At 31.3% G+C, this 18,236-nt stretch overlaps 1 protein-coding gene and 1 pseudogene across 1 annotated transcript; both read left to right on the top strand.

The window, feature by feature from the left end:
* Nucleotides 1-5,833: 5,833 nt before the first annotated feature.
* LOC125815050 (receptor-like cytoplasmic kinase 176) lies at nucleotides 5,834-10,576 on the top strand (annotated as a pseudogene).
* Nucleotides 10,577-12,460: 1,884 nt separating this feature from the next.
* On the top strand, nucleotides 12,461-14,511 carry LOC125815049 (probable serine/threonine-protein kinase PBL15). Its single transcript, XM_049494452.1, has 6 exons — nucleotides 12,461-12,503; nucleotides 12,622-12,929; nucleotides 12,994-13,138; nucleotides 13,287-13,408; nucleotides 13,514-13,643; nucleotides 14,165-14,511. The coding sequence occupies exons 1-6, from the start codon at nucleotides 12,461-12,463 to the stop codon at nucleotides 14,509-14,511; spliced, it is 1,095 nt and encodes a 364-aa protein (XP_049350409.1).
* Nucleotides 14,512-18,236: the final 3,725 nt, after the last annotated feature.

The following is an 18,236-nucleotide window of genomic DNA, read 5'->3' as shown; positions in this document are numbered from 1 at the left end:
ATTTTATCTTTATTTATTATTAAATAATTGTATTTCATCTTTTACTCTACCTCTGTTAAAGGATCTCTACCCCGTACCTTACTTTTCTTGTAGGTTTATCATTCAAATTATGGATGTGTGACATTGTGTAACGACGGAGAACGAGACAACCTATCCAAACATTATATTCATTAAAACAATACAGTATGATACAATACGATACATTATGAAACAATACGTAACAATCAAAACTAAGTGTTAAAAGTAACAACCATCCAAACAAAGCGTAAAATTTGGGTTTTAAATACAAGAAATAACTTGGCATTTTATGTACTAAATTTGAATCTTGATCTCTTCTGATATGTACTCGTTTCCATAAATGTTATGTACCCCTGGCCACGAGGCTAATGTTACCGATAAGAGTTCTTTTGAAATTAGGACTTTTAATATGAATTATCAATTTATTTGTATATTTTTTTTAAAAAAAACATAATAAAATTTAAATTTTGAATTGGTTTTGATAATTAATGCCTTTGACTTTTGAATGTTTTTTGTTATAATATTATGTATTCATTTTTTATAAGAAAAAATAATAGTTCTTTGGATAATCGATTCATGTGGACAGACCAAATATAGAAGAGTGTTCCATTGATGGTCACATGCAAAGCCAGCATGTATTATGGGTCTTGATATTAGGCTTGTGAATTTGGACCCACCCTAATTTTGATGTGAATAATTGTTATAGATTTGTATATATTTTTTTGGCACTTAGTATATATATTGATTTTTACATAAGAGGAAGTATCATAATATATAAACTCTTTTAACGTAGGATTATCGGAAAGATTAAAAGAGTCTCTCTACCTGGTTATTTATTTATCATTCTTTTCATATCTTATTTATAAAATTATATTAAATATATTATTACTATTATTATTATTATTATTATTATTATTATTATTATTATTATTGTTATTGTTGTTGTTGTTATTATGCATTAAATTTTTGTGATATCGATGTTTTTTGAGTGAGTATAAATAAAAATTAACTTGAAATGGTCTTTTGGTTAAACTTGCAAGTTAGAGCTAAAAATCTTATTTCTATATTGTTCCAGAAGGACTAAAAAGATATCAAAAGTTTGACAAATTATTAAACCGCAACACTTGGCTCAACTACCCTCCTTTTTACTAGTCCAAATGTTTACAAACAAACTTTTTTTTTTTTTTTTTTGTAATTGGTTGACAAATAAAAATAAATCTTGGTTATAGTCTATATGGGATACTTTTCTTTTCTCATATAAAATATAAAATAGGAGCGGTAAAGCTTGGGAAATTTCGAATATTTTTTGCCTAACATATGGTCTTGTGAAAGGTCAAATTTCCAATATTTTTTTCTAAAATTTTGTTTGATTTATCAAGGTTAACTTTCTACAATTTTACATGAAGTTTAGACAAATATATAATAAAATCATAAAATTTCAGATATTATTGTTTATAACTGTTAACTTGTTTTTGGAACTTTGAACCATCCAACACACAATTATTTAACATCAAAATCTACTTTTAAATGAACTCAAATTTAAATTACTAGTTTCAGATATTAAAAAAAATTAAAAAAATTCTCAACCATTAATTATCAAAAGAACAACAAAGCTAACAAACACTTTTTTTTTTTTTTTTTTTTGTTGCAGGAAATGGTGATTTGTCAAAATTTTCAAGTTTTTCAATAATATCCACTTAGGTGTTTTCAGTACGAATGGCAGTATATTTCAGAAAAGGGAAAAATAAGTGTGCTTTTTACTCATGTTAGAGTATTTGACATGTAAAAAAAAATTTCATCATTGGAACATTTATATATAATCTAGATAAATACTATAAAATGTGGAGAACTGGAGGCCATGGAGGTAAGGGTGTGGGCTGGAGATGAAGATGATATGTGTTATAGGGTGGAGAATATATAATCAATATGGAATACTACTTGTGATTTTTATTTTATTTTTACTAAAAAAATATTTTTTTCATTTTAAAAAAACTTATTTTTGCAAAGACTCAGAGCCTACTTACCATGGATAGAATATGAACCATATATTAACATAGGAACTGGACAACAAGGATGAATATTTACCCACGTAATTCTATAATATTTTTAATCAAAATTTAGTAGTGTTTATGATTTTCTGTTAACAAAATAAGATATAATATATTAAAACACTTCTATCTGGACAAAATTATACAATATATACATAAAAGTCCTATATAAAGATACTAATGCAAATAAATAAAGAGCTCTAAATATAAACCAATTTATTATTAAATAAATGTGGACCAATGAATCAATCAACAAGTACCTTTAAGCGTTATATTGTTTATACATTGTATACCAAATATGTATACACATGTATATATGAATTTGATGAGTGAATCATTCAAAAATATTAAGTTAATATTACAAAAAGTAATAAAAGTTGATACAAACATTGGTTCCATCAGTCGTATTAACTTAAGTGCGCTAGAATCAAACTACTTTTCTGATCCATTTGATGTGAATAATATATAATCATCTGATCGATTATAAAAATCTTTGTTAAATAAAAGATAAATTGTATTGTGAAAATTAAGTAGATGAAAAATTAATCATCTCTAACTTTCTTTATTGAGCTACGAAAAAAAAGAAAAGCATATGAAACACTATATTAATTAGTTTAAATTATTTAAGTTAAATGTTATAGTAATTCATCTCCTTAGTATTTAAAACCTTTATACTCTATTTAAATGTCAAACGCTAAAAATGCAATTAACACATCACAATGCAACAAAATATAGTTCTTTATGCTTTGTGAAGAGTTCACCTAAAATCTTATATAGGTTAATGATGGTATTAAAAAGTCATGATCAAATATTATTCTTTACGATGATAAAATTAAAAAGGCTAATATTACTGTTACTTATTTAACAAAAAAATAATAATTATGTATTCAGAAATTGCCAGCTTTGTCATATGCATCAACATGCCACTGAATATTTTTTAAAACTTCAAAATTCTATCACGAATTGCACTTTTTTTAAGGGAGGAAGGAAAAAAAAGAGCAAAAACTCCATCATCAATTATTAATAGGAAGAGGGTCTGATATACCCCTCAACATTGTCATTTAGAGTTGATATACCCTCGTTATGAAAGTGACTCATATATATCTTTATTGTTATACAAACGACTCACACATACCCTTACCATTACAAAAAGAGCTCACATATACCCTGCATCTAATGGAAGTGAAAAAATTAGTTTTTAATTTATTTTTTTGACTTTAAATTTTAGAAAAATTCATGTAAGGGTATATATATGATCCTTCTGACAAAGTACAAGGTATATTTTAATCTTTTTCATACAAAAATTATTTTTTGACTTATTTGATTATCATTATTCGAGTTTCTTATTTTTTGATTTCATTCTTTAGTGTAAAGAAAAAAATTTAGAACTAAATTTTTGCGGCTATATTGTATTTTAGTTTTTTATTTGTAAAAATAAATTTAAAAATAGGGCATCTGTAATAAATTCTACAAGAAAATTAGTGAAACATAAATAAATTTGACCATCAAAATAATAAATGTATATTAGTCTTTGAAACAAAAAAGTAAAAAAAAATACGTGTGAGGAGGATCAAATATACCCATATGAATTATTTTTTTTCAAAAAAATAATAATTAAAAGATTAAATTAAAATTAATTTTTTCACTTCCATTAAATGAAAAGGGTATATGTGAGTCATTTGTATAACAATAGGGATATATATAAGTCACTTTTATAACAAGGTGTATATCAACTCTAAATGACAAAGTTGAGGAGTATATTAGACCCTTTTCCCATTATTAATAGTTAATACAACTAACAGTCAAAATGGCTATCATGAATTTGTAATTTTTTCTTAAAGAAAGGGGAAAAAAAGAAGCAAAACTCCATTCTTCTTTCTCCTTAAACACATATTAGACTACATAGATATTATGCGTTACGGCCTAAATCCTAATATAATTTATCGTCATTCGTTCACGAGGAGTTGATAACAAGAGGTACATCCCTTCACATTAATTATGACAAGAAGATACTTTTTTCGTATCAAAATAAGTCTTATTTTTATATATAAAAAAAATTATCTCAAAATAAATGTTATCTTAAGAATTCAAAAAAATAATAACATGTTTTTTTCCAACTATATATACTCTTATACATCATCTTCTTAACAATTTTCAAGATACAATGGAAATGGATCCTGTATTGGTGGTGAAACTGGCCCATGTATCTGTTTCTACATGTGCAACCCCAATTAGTTAAAACTCCCTTGTAAGTGAACACCCTTAGTTGGGCTATATTTCTCGATCACGTTGATGATGTTTAGGATTTGGTACATATATATATATATATATATATATATATATATATATATATATATATATATTATTAAAAGTAATATTTGATCTAGATATGCAGAAGAATTTTTCAGTGAAAGATATTTCCTTAACTATATTCGATATACTGTAGTTTCATCACGGTGTTTGATATCTATTTTGAGCCTAACAAGTCCGTATTAATATTCATGTTGAAAAGGGGTAAAACAACCATACCAATAACGATCCTGTTTTAGGGGCTTAAACTCGAGGTAATACTAGTTGAGGTTAAAAGAAGAAATAAAAAGGTATCCTTGTTAAAATTTACTTTTCTTCTACTCTATGATTTACATTATTACTTCATAACTTGGTCTATTTATTTTGAAAATAGAGTCGTGTTAGGATCAAACGCTTTTTATCATGCCAAAAACTATAACTAATAACAAATGCGTTACTTTATTTCTTAACTTAAATTCACCAAACAAGAGTCGTGTTCAATCATGACTCTGACTAAGATCACCCTAGCCCTCATGGACCTTTCCATAGGCAAGATGTTGACATTACCCAATAAGTCACTACTTAAATTTTAATTTTTACTTCATATTTTTTTTCCTTAAATTTTTTTTTAATTAGTTTCATATATTTTCTCCTAAAATATTTTTACAATCATATATATATATATATAAGAGAACCTTAAGCCCTCTTACGTGGCGCCACCACAAACCAGAATTCCTTTTTAATTTATTTATTTCCAAAACTAGCCTTCCCCTTTCATGAAAAATTATGACTTTTATGAATAATTGCGACTTTAATAAAGAGTGGCAACTTTTATGAAAAGTTGTGACTTTTATGAAAAGTTGCGACTTTAATAAGGAGTTGCGACTTTTATGAAAAGTTGTGACCTTTTGGAAGGGTTGCAACTTTTCCAAATAGTTGTAACCTTTTCGATAAGGCACAATAAATATATGTTCACACTACCTTTTGTTGTCTATAAATAGAGAGATTTTCTCTCATTTTAAAACTACGAAAATTCTGAACTACTTCTTCTTCACAATTAAATATTTGTGTACTTTGCTCTTGTTGAGTGGTTCACTGACACCATTGCTTTTGTTACAGATCCTGATATGTATTTTAATAGTCATTAATTTATCCTTATGTTATTAAGGATAAATGATGATATGTAATAATTTTCATTCTCATTTACATTATTAATGTTTGTTATAACGTAATTTTGTATGTAAAATAATATAGTATTTTAATTTTAATGACTTATAGATTTTAAGTATTATTTTATAAATTCTGTAATGTTTAAATTCAAATGACCCAAAAGGGCCATGATTTTATTTTAAGAAAGAAAAGGCATATATATAAATAATGGATCTAAAACAAGCCCATTATATTTCCTAAATATTATTTTAAAAATCTGATTCCCATTCCCTAAATTGCCATTGTTATAAGTGGACTGGAAAAGAATCATGCTTCGCCGGTGTGCTGCTGGTCGGTATCTTCTATCTCTTGTTATCAATCTGTGTATAAAAAATCAGAATTACTGATTTCAATAAACTTTGCAGAAACACGAAGTAACCAAAGTTTAATAAATCAGTAAGAATAGATGAACATAAATTAATTAACAAAACTAAAATCTGTAAAAACGTACCACAATCTGGAAAAACAGAATCAGAAAAAGATCAAGCCCACTGAATGCACAGTGTCCCATTAAGGAAATTATTCCCCCCTAGTATCCGAGGTTTGATTTGGAATATGTCCTCCAAGGATAGAATGATCTCAATCACCAGTGTATTGATACCCAAAACTCTGGTGTCAGCGAACCACTCAACAGCAGTAAAGTACACGAAGAAATTTTGTGCAGAAGAAGAAGAAGAAATCAGAAAAATTCATAAGGAATAAGTCTGAGGAATCAATGTATTTATAGGCAAAAGGAACTGGTTCTGAAAGGTTGCAATCCTTTCAGAATCCACACGACCATTCATGAAAGTTTGCAACCTTTCAAACAGTCATGGTTGTTTCTGAAAGTTGCAACCCTTTCAGAACAGTCACTTCCAACGGCGGGAAATTCAAATAAAACGGGTCGCGCGTGGATCCGAGTCGGGTCGGGTCAATTAACTAATTAATTGAATCAGTTAATTAACTAAAAACAAACTTTGTCCAAAAAATAATCTCTCGATCGATCATTTTTCCAAATCCAAATCCAAATCCAAATCCAAATCGAAATCCGAAGCCGAGCGAGCGACGACGACGGCGCGAGGGGGGTCCCTCTTTCCAACCCTTTTAACAATTAATAGGAGTGTTTCTATATTTAAACTCTCCTATTTTTCTTTCTACCACCGATGAGGGATAAATGTCTTTTCAATAAAGCATAAGAGGACTTTTCAAGTTCTCAACTTTCCAAGTTCTCAACTTTTTCAAGTTCCTCTTTCATCTTCCCTCAATTTCCCATTAACTCTTGCTACATAGCCAACAATCCCCCACATTAATGGGGAATGTTTAAAACATAAGAAATGCATAGACGAATGTGTACTTTACAAGCAGGAATCAATTGCATCTGGATAAGTAGGTTTCCCCTTGGACTTTCCGTAGTGAACATATATCGGATATACTCGGTCAATCGGTAGATGCGATATCTTTGAACCATCGAGCTTTGGTGTATACCTAGACAACCATATGTCACACAATTAACTCTTTACCGTTTATGGTTCTTACGGTTGTGTTCGTTTCAGCCATGAACACCTCCTGGTTTCATGAGTGTATAAAGAATAGGCTTTTGACATAAAATTCTTTTTGAAGCGGCTTACACTTCACACTCACATAGGTGATTTCTAATTGTGTAATCTCGTAGATACACTATTTGGTCAAATCTGCCAAACTTAGCAAATCATTAAAAATTTTAAGCTTTATTAACTCATTAACAAGCCTTAAAGTCTTAACCTTGTTCCTGAACATTGTCTTCATCATGAGAATGGATTGAGTTGATTGACAATGTCGAACCGTCAATCACAACTTTGTTTTTCTCCTTGAATCTAGCTCTTGGGATCTCCAGTCTGCTAGATAGAGTTACTGCCTTGCTGACTTGTCTTAAGCCGTAAACCCATTCCCTTAGATGATCTTTCAACTGCCTCTCTCACTAGGCCTTTCGTTAGTGGATCTGACACATTATCGCTTGACTTCACATAGTCAATTGTGATAATTCCACTAGAGAGGAGTTGTCTTACGGTATTATGTCTCTGTCGTATATGACGAGACTTCCCGTTGTACATAACGCTCTCTGCCCTACCTATTGCTGCATGACTATCACAATGTATGCAAATAGGTCCCAAGGTTTGGGCCAGAATGAAATATCCTCTAAGAAATTCCGGAGCCATTCAGCTTCTTCACCGGCCTTATCTAAGGCAATGAATTCAGATTCCATTGTGGAGCGAGCGATACATGTCTGTTTGGATGATTTCCAAGAGACTGCTCCTCCACCAAGTGTAAACACATAACCACTTGTGGATTTTACTTCATTTGACCTGGTGATCCAATTTGCATCACTATATCCTTCAATAACGGCAGGATGTTTATTATAATGCAAAGCATAGTGGTTGTGTATGCATCAAATAACCCAACACACGTTTCATTGCCATCCAGTGAATTTGATTCGGATTACTAGTGAACCGACTCAGTTTGCTAATAGCACATGCTATATTTGGTCGCGTACAATTCATAATATACATCAAACTTCCCAACACCCTGGCATATTCCAATTGAGAGTCACTTTCACCTACATTTTTTTGAAATGTAAAGCTTAAATCAATTGGAGTTTTGACAACATTGAAATTCAAGTACTTGAACTTATCCAATACTTTTTCAATATAATGAGATTGAGATAATGCTAGTCCCTGAGGAGTTTTGAGAATCCAAATTCAAAGCCGAGCGAGCGACGACGATGACGGCGCGAGGGGGTCCCTCTTTCCAACCCTTTAAACAATTAATAGGAGTGTTTCTATATTTAAACTCTTATATTTTCTTTCCACCACCGATGAGGGACAAATGTCTTTTCAATAAAGCATAAGAGGACTTTTCAAGTTCTCAACTTTTCAAGTTCCCAACTTTTTCAAGTTCCTCTTTCATCTTCCCTCCATTTCCCATTAACTCTTGCTACATACCCAACATCTCTATCTACTTATCTTAATGTATTTGCTTTTCTGGGGTTTTGGTTTAGTTAGGTTCCTTTTTTATCGAGAATAATTGTAAGTTTGGTGGTATCTTCGATTGTATATAGAATTACAGATTCATTTTTTTAATTTTATTTTCAATCTTTGATTGTGTGCTTTCGGTGGGGATGGAGGCAGAAATTCAAACATGGAATTGATGAAGCTGAATAAATTGATTATACTATACATAGTATTGTTGTTTCTCCTGAATTTCTGTTATAACAAATATAGGATTCATCAATCTGCCTTGCATACAAAAGAAATGCCCCACTGAGGATGAGGATAAACTTCATAAACTCACATCGGAGGACCTAAGTCGGTTTACTACCCAATTTTCTCCAGAAAATCTTGTTGGAGTCACCCACTTAGGAAAACTCTATCGTGGGAAGATGGTCATTGGTGATATTAATTACCAAGGATGTCGCTGTCAAGATGAAAGGGTGTTTAAATATATAGGCAACGACAAACTGGAAAGATTTGAGGTTTGTGTGTAAGTGCAAGCTCATCCTCTTGCTTCCTTACCTTAGCTGAAGATATTTTGCGTTTCATCTCTCCAGGATTTCACGCCAATTATGTTTGAGTTTGGTTTGTTAGTTGGAGGGGTTCTGGGTAATACAATCAATGAATTAGATTTGAGATGTGCCCCATATGGCTGGCTACATGGATGCATCCATATTTGAATATGGTACTGGTATGACTCGAGTTCTCTTCTTTTGTTTCCATCAAATACAACACTAGCGAATTAGTGTTACTTTCATAGTTGCATCAAATGGTATGGTGGACAGAGTATGCTACCCGCTACTCCTACTTATGGGGGTAGAGAAGTATCCAATGGAATAGTGGAGGAACACATAAGTTGTGGTGCGGACAACACTTTCATAAAAGAAAAGAAAAAAATAGTGTTATTTTATTGTCACATCACATGATACTGAAAGTAATATTTTCTTTAGAGTCGCCCATAATTTTATTTCTTTAAGAGTCCTTTTGAGACTTTTCTCAGTAGTTTTCTTGGAGTGGTTGTTCTCCTCAGTTTCCTTATGTTTGTTTTAATAGAAGTTGACGTTATGTTTGAAATGAAGGGACGTAGAAGAAAAGAGAAGGAAAAGAGGCAAATGATTTGTGTAGTTTTGTGTTTAAATGGAAACAACCTCGTTACACCACAAAGGTATGCGGAGGAGTGGGGTATGGTCAGCATGCATCGTACCTTCCCTAAATGATCCCACTTGTGGGATTACATACCCGTTGTGTTTCAAAAGAATCATGCTTCCCACTCCTTTCTTCTCTTCCGTTCCTTTCCTCTCCAGTTTAAATGAATATACCCTTGAGTTTCACAAACCAGTAATATTTATGGTTAATCTGGTGTGAGATAACTTGCAGATGTGTAGTTTGGGAGAGCATATAGTTATAAAAGTATTGTTTATATATTATATTTTTTTGTTGATTTACACTATGCAATATATTTTTTAATGTTCTCTTTTCATTTTGTGGTTTCATTTTATTCTTGTAGATTTTTATGTGCTTCTTTCTTTACATTTCGAAAAATAAAATAAAAAATCATGTGCTGCTTACTTGAGAAGTCAAGTTTGTTTGCCTTACTTTTATCTGTCATGCTAAAGCTTCTTTTCATTGTCCTATAACCATGTTTGTAATTTGTCAAATACTTTGCAGATACGTTCAGTGTCTGATGTTTTTGCCTTTGGTGTTTTGCTCTTAAATTTTATAAGCAAAAGAGTTGTTGAGTATGGAAACCCCTTAGATAGGGCACTTGATTTATGGGCCTTGAAAGAGTTCAACCTGGGTGTTCACTTGTCCACCAAATTCTTGTGGGTGATCCAGGTTTTGATCTTCTTGATGGAGCTGCAATCACAAAACTTGCAAAACAGTGTGTAGAAGAGCAACCAAAGAAACGGCCAAACATGAAAGAAGTTGTTGCTCGTCTGGAGGGTTTACGTGCTGTGCAGGAGCATGGTGAAGAAATTAATGTGCATCCTTGATAGTTGGGTAGTTTTATTTGAACTCTCTTTCTTCAACATGATCAGATTTCAAAGTAGCACACAATCTTGTTAAGTTTGATCCGATCCGTTCATATGTGACCTCCAGAGTAAATGTGGACAAGTAAAAGTGAATAAGTGGTAATTGTCAAGCTTAGATTTTTAAAAGTATAATTAGTAAAGATAGTTTAGTAAAATAAATATTTTCTTCATCTCAAATTTTTATTTTACCCTTACTAGTAATTATTGTTGAAGACGCAAACACCTCAAAATGAAACATAAATAGAGTGAATGTTTCATGAAGAAATATGAAAACTTAAGATATAAATAAGGATGAAATAAAAATAGTTAAAATTTATTTCCAATTAATATTTTCTTAGCAGTTAGGTAAAAGAAATATAAGAGGGAGTAGTTTCTTAAAGTGAGTGTGAACAAGAGACATGTAAAAAAGAACGGAAGTGAGTAATAATTTCTTTGGTGGTCCTATTACTGCTTGAACTTAATATTTTTTTTCATATTATTTATGTTCGTGAATTATTTTAGTTACTTTTGAATTGTTAAAATATGAATAATTATACAAAAAGATGAATAGAAGGTAATGAAATTCATATAAGTAGCACACAATCACCCCTCCTTATTGACATGTCAAGAAGTTTCATTCAAAGATGACTTTACTGATTCCTAAAGTATGGCTAAAGTACCTGAAATGTTTTACAGTTGCAAGTAACTTAGTGAAATCAAGAGAAAATTTACAATGCACATGTGCTTAAAACCAATGGTAATAAAAAACTCAAGAACTGAAATTATAGAAAAAAAATTACAGAATTGAGACCTGTGAGAGAAAAATTACAGAGCTGAAAAAAAGCTCAAGAAAACTGCAAAGAAGAAGAAAAAAATAACTAGAGCACATCTAAGAATTGAAGAAAGTAGAAAAGAACATGAGAAGAAAGAGTAACTCATCCCACCACAGTGAAGTTGAGTACATAATAGTAATGAAAACCGAGACGAAAAAATAGTAGCAAATTTACTTTCACTAGTCACAGCAGTCAAAGAGAAGAAGAACCAGTATCAAACTTACTTTTACTAGTCGCAGCAGTCGAAGAGAAGTTGCAACAAGTCACAGTAGTTGAAAGATAACTTTGAAGTTGTTAAACAAATATTATGTGCACTTAAAAGCAATGCTATAAAAAAACTCAACAACTATAGAAAAAAATAATATAAAGATTTTGATATCTTTCCCAATATCACTAATCTAAAGAGGTAACGACAGATTTTTCGTTGCTATATCTGTCTTTCAAAATTAATTCAATTTGCCGTAACCCTTCTGCTGTTAAATCGGTAGGGAATACTAAGGTGCCAATTATTCGCGCTAATAAATAGTTCATCGACAATCCGTGATATATTGATAAACCAAAAATTTACTTGTTATATTCTCAACAAAATTAATTTTGTGGTCGCTAAGCACTGATTTTTTTAGTAGTGGTTTATTGACTTACTCAAAAAGTTACTTGCACAAAAATAGGCTAAAGATGGGTTAAGACCCAACGTGATCAATACGATTTAATCTCGTGTCAAATTCTTCCAAAAGCTTGATTTGACAATTTCAGAAGTTACTCAAAATATTTTAAAAAAAAATCTGATTCCCATTCCCTAAATTCCGCGTCTCCCGTAATTCCCATTGTTGTAATTGGACTGGAAAAGAATCATGCCTCGCCGGTGGGCTGCTGGTCGGTAACTTCGATCTCTATCTAGTTATCTTAATGTATTTGCTTTTCTAGGGTTTTTTTTTTTTAAAGAATAATTGTTAGTTTGTGGTATCTTTGATCGTCTGTATATAGAATTACATTTCTATTTTTTGATTGTTTGCAATTTATTTTTATTTTCAATCTTTGATTTGAACATGGATGAAGCTTTTTGGATACTGAATAGCTACTTTGGCAAGGGTTGCAATGATATACCATCTGATTTGATCTAAGAATATACCATACATAGTATGTAGTTAAGATGATATAGTATTGTTGTTTCTAACGGAGTTCCCCTTTCTCGCTTGTTTATGTACAGGATTCACTACTTTATTGACAGAATGCTTCTGTCTGCCTTTCAGACAAAATAAATGCCCCGCTGAGAGTGATGATGAGGGTGAGGATTTCATAATGGAGCACGATCATCATGTTCTCACACCAGAGGATCTGAACCAGTTTACCAGTCAATTTTCTTCCGAAAATCTTGTTGGAGTCACCGAGTTAGGAAAGCTCTATCGTGGGAAGATGCACATTGGTTCTGATGTCAAGGATGTTGCTGTCAAGATTATATATGATAATAAAAACGTGTATCACTATACAGGCGACGACACACTGGAAAGATTTGAGGTCTGTGTTTGTGTAAGCTCATTCTCTTGTTTCCTTACCTTAACCAACTGTTTTCTTTGTTTAGAATGAACTCAAAATTTTGCAAGCTTCAAGGATTAGGGGAAATCCCAACATAGTGAAAGTGATTGGATATTGTCGCGGGGAAAAGACCCTGGGGATCGTTTATGATCTAAATCCACATGATACATTGGAGAACTTAATTACTCGAGGTGCACTTCTACTACTCTTATATGTATCTTAAGGAACTGTAGTCGTTAATAAGGCAAAGTAGCTATTACTGGAATACAAATGTGGGGTGGCAATGGAGACATGATATGCAGTGAATCAGTAGGAGATGTTCTGCTTTTGCTTGTTCAGGTGACTTCAATTGGATGCAGAGGGTTAAGATAGCCCTTACATTAGCTCGCTTGCTTAATTATCTGCATGATAGGAAATACCTCATTCGCAACTTTGCTCCATATCACATTATGGTTGATCAGGTACATTTTGTTGTTCAATATTTTTGGTTGTCAAGATAATTAATTCTATTATGTTGTATTCAGTAATTTGTGTGACTGAAGATATTTTGTGTTTTATATCTCCAGGATTTCACACCAATTATGTATGAGTTTGGTCTGTTAGTTGGAGGGGTTCTACGTAATAAAATCAGTGCATCGGATTTTAGATTGGCTCCATATGGCTACATTGATGGATCCCTCGTTACACATGGTCCTGGTATGGTTCTAGTTCTTTTCTTTTGTTTCCACTAAATATAACATTAGTGTTACTTTCATTGTTGCATCAAATGGTGTGGTGGACAGAGTCCTACCTGGTACTTGGTAGTAGACAAGTACCCCAGGGAAATAGTGGAGGAACGCTGGTACAGACAACACCGTCATAAAAAAAAAAAAACATAGTGTTATTTTCATTATTGTTGCTGTCATTGTCACATGATACTGAAAGTAATATCTTCTCTTGGAGGTGCCTACAATTTTATTTCCTTAGAAGTTTTTGGAGACATTTGATCTCAGTAGCTGTTGTTCTCCTCAATTTCCTAATGTTTGTTTTAATAGAAGTTGATGTTATGTTTGAAATGAAGGGATGTGGAAGAAAATAGAAGGAAATGAGGCAATTGATATATATATATAGTGTTGTGTTTAAAATGAATGCTTCATTGGTTGTGTCTACCTCGCCACTTTATCGCCATTATTTTTCTTCTTTCTAGCCTATTTTGTAATTTGTCGAATACTTTGCAGATACGTTTACTGTCAGGTCTGATGTCTTTGCCTTTGGTATTTTGCTCGTAAATTTGATAAGCAAAAGAGTTGTTGTGGATACAAGAGATCGAGACGATGCAATTAATATGTGGGTTTTGAGAGAGTTCAAGTCTGGGCGTTCAGTTGTCCACCAAACTCTTGTGGGTGATCCAGGTTTTGATCCTCTCGATGGAACTATAATCACACAACTTGCAATACAATGTATAGAAGATAAACCAAAGAAACGGCCAAATATGAAAGAAGTTATTGAGTGTCTGGAGACCTTACGTGTTGTGCAAGAGCATGACAAAGAAGTTAACTCCTTCTATAGAAACAACTCTAATTAGGAAAGCAGTTAGATAGATAGATAGTTTTATTTCATTTTGAGTTTACTGAATTTGTAGTAAGTTTTGCTATCGGGTTTTTTTATCTCGTTTTGTAGCTTTATGAACTAAACACCATATGATTGTCATATAAGGTATTAAAAATTTTCACCTCAAATATTAAGAAGAATTTTTTGCGCATGTTTTCAAGTGTTCATTATGAGTCACATTAAATTAAACAATGTCACCTCTTGTTAATTATATACATCAGAATCAATTGGAACATGCTTGAGATTTTACAGATCTATATGTTGAAAGCTTAAAAACATATTGACCCAATCAATTTGAACAAGAGCAACTTTCACATATAGCAAACATAAAAATCATATTTGTATGCTATCTATAGTTTGCATAATTGCGCTTCATAGCAAACTTTACGTTTGCTATGACTATTAATATGTATATTTCGCTATACATATACAAAAGAAGCAATTGTATAAGAGAAACTTGCAGAAATGACTATAGTTTAAGAGTTTATGTAATTGAGTAGCTATAATTATATTAATTACGCTACGTAGCTAAAATTATGGTGGATATCCGATTGTATTCATTGTATAAAAGGTAAGTTTTTATTATATACTTGTATACAACTACAATTATAATGCACCAATTAAGGTGTTTTTGTCTTTAAAATGGCAAGCACTTAAATTACATGATTTACATCCCTTGAACTCACAAACTTCCATTATTAGACTACCATCCAAACTTTCCATTATAATAAAGTACGGATGTATACACCAAAACATGTATCCTTAAAATTATCAAATTGCACCTAAGCTTTTCCTTCAAAATCATGAGATGTATTGTGATTTGTATGTATTTGCATGTGCTGATTCAATAGAACGATTTAATACATACTATCTGTTTTTCTACATACATATTTATCAAAATGTATGAATTTAATTACCGTATACTTTATAGATACTTTGACAGGAAATTGAGAACTGCTATATTATGTATACATTTAGCAAATGGAAACTAAAAAATACATAGAATACAAACAATTTGATTAAACATATATTAAAAACAATTATTATACCAATGAATACAACTATTAAATATACATACATGGAATACAATGAAAAAAAAATATTCATTGTTGATATCAAAATATTCATATATTAACTAATCAACAATATAAACATGTTTATACTTGAATACAAATGGATTATGCTAATGTAAATACAACTTTATTCTTATTTACCATCTTTGATTGTGTGCTTTCGGTGGGGAATGGAGGCAGAAATTCAAACATGGGAGATACTGGTAATGAAGTCTAGGCGTGTGGGGAGTGTTAAGAAGTCCACCTTGGAAAATGAATGAAAATTTATCTACTTTTATATAAAATATTTTAGAACTCTGAATTAAATTACTTAATTATTCTTATAAATAAATTATTTTTTTACAACTATATCTAAGGTTATGTTAATGGTTGTTACATTAGCTTGAGATTGTTGTTTTATTTTAAAATATAAGACCAACAAACCAGTAATATTCAGGTTTGATCTGATGTGAGATAACTTGCAGATATGTAATTGGGGAGAGCTTAAGGTTATTGAAGTATAATTTATATATTATATTTTTTTTTCTTGTTGATTTCCACATATGTCAAGTGTTAGATACGATAGTTTTTGTCTTTGTTGTTTTGCTCTTAAACTTAGTTCTTGTGTTTGTTGTTTTGCTCTTAAACTTTATAAGAAAAATAATTGTTGAGTATGAAAATCTCTAAGAGAGAGCAGTTGATTTATGGGTTTTGAAAGAGTTCAAGTCCGGTGTTCACTTGTCCACCAAAATTTTAAGTCCGGTGTTCACCTGTCCACCAAGGTCCTTTTGATAGAGTTGTATACAACTTATAAAACATTGGGTAAAAGAGTAACAAAAAAAATGACCAAATTTGAAATAAGTTGTTGCGATTATGGAGGGCTTACGGGTTGTGCAGATGCATGGTGAAAAAAATAATTCCTTTTCCTCAGCCTGATTTCCTTGATAATCATCTCCTCAACCGTTTTTTTGCAACTGCATGTCTCTGTCTCTTCTTTTATAATTTGTCAAATACTTTACAGATACGTTTACTGTTAGGTCTGATGTCTTTGCCTTTGATATTTTGCTCGTAAATTTGATAAACATAAGAGTTGGTGTGGATACAAGAGACCGAGACGATGCAATTAATATGTGGGTTTTGAGAGAGTTCAAGTCTCGGCGTTCAATTGTCCACCAAAATCTTGTGGGTGATCCTCTCGATGGAACTATAATCACACAACTTGCAATACAGTATATAGAAGATAAACCAAAGAAACAACCAAATGTGAAAAAAGTTATTGAGTGTATGGAGACCTTACGTGTTGTGCAGGAGCATGACAGAGAAGTTAATTCCTTCTATAGAAACAACTCTAATCAAGAGAGCAGTTAGATAGTTGAATAGTTTTATTTCACTTGAGTTTACTGAATTTGTAGTAAAGTTTGCTATTAGGTTTTTTGATCTCTTTTTTCTAGCTTTATTAATTAAACATCATATGATTGTCGCTAAAAGGTATTTTGAACTCTCCTTCATCAATATGGTTTGATTTCAATTAGTATGCAATCTAGTTAATTTTTCTACTCCTAGTTAAGACCATTTTGGCCCATCCAAATTTAGCCCTACCTGTATGAGTAAATCAACCAAATGTCTGGGATAAACTAAATTTAGCCCTACCTGTTAATTTGTTAATGAATTTATTTAGATTATTGAACTAGGATCTTTCAATTGAGCACATGCACGTGACAAAGTGTTTATATTAAAAACTTTCACCTCAAATATTTAGAAGAATTTTTGCGCATGTTTTCAAATGTTTATTATGAGTCACGTTAAACAATAGAGAAAATCTCATAAATAGGAAAGAGATTAAACTTAATAAGTCTCCTTAGCTACAATTTGCTTAATTACGCTCCATACCTATAGTTTCGTTTGTTATGACTACTTTCGTTTGTATATATCACTTGCGAATATACAAACATGGTAAGCATATACACATTATGTATCTATACATTTAGAAATTATTTAGAACTCCATTTGTATATTTCGCTTGCCAATATATAAACATGGTAATTTATTACGATTTTTCTTTAACATATACAAATCAAATGTATCAACAAATCATATACAAATAGATAGGGTAAGAATATACAAATTATGATTTTATACAATCGGATACGCATTTTGGATTTATACAATTAGGAACTGAATCATAAATAGTAATATTTAAGAATTAACCGTAGCTGCGAATCATAAATATCCGAAACTATAGCTAAATTAAATAATATACCGTAAATGTTTGTCATTTCGCATAATTTTTTCCATCTTTTAAAAGGACTTGGGCCCAAGAATTTTCTCATCTTTCTTCAACTGGACTGGGCCGGGCTTGAAAATCATGTTGGGCTCAACACAAAATATACGACGAAGGGGAGAGTGAAGTCCTTGGAAAAAGATTAGTAACAAATATTAAGACTAATTAGTAGTTACCCTCAATATTCGAATTTAAACAAATATTGATCAAAGGCAGCTTCATGACTTTATTCTCAAAATATACATCTAGCCAGATTTAGTTTTAGGCCACAAATTTTATTAATCCGCTTTTGATAATAGCTAGCATATCCTTTGCTTCGTATTAAAGATATTCTTGCTTAAACAAAACTCTTATGGGTTCTCCTCT

The sequence above is a fragment of the Solanum verrucosum genome, unplaced genomic scaffold (genome assembly GCF_900185275.1).
Source record: "Solanum verrucosum unplaced genomic scaffold, falcon-dt-bn FXZP01000261.1, whole genome shotgun sequence".
NCBI lineage: Eukaryota > Viridiplantae > Streptophyta > Magnoliopsida > Solanales > Solanaceae > Solanum > Solanum verrucosum.
This window is presented reverse-complemented; position numbering and strand designations above follow the sequence as displayed.

Coding starts and splice junctions, on each gene's coding strand:
- LOC125815049 (XM_049494452.1), top strand. CDS start 12,461: ATGGATGAAGCTTTTTGGATACTGAATAGCTACTTTGGCAAGG. Junction 12,504..12,621: donor GAATAGCTACTTTGGCAAGG/GTTGCAATGATA, acceptor GTTTATGTACAG/GATTCACTACTTTATTGACA. Junction 12,930..12,993: donor ACACACTGGAAAGATTTGAG/GTCTGTGTTTGT, acceptor TTCTTTGTTTAG/AATGAACTCAAAATTTTGCA.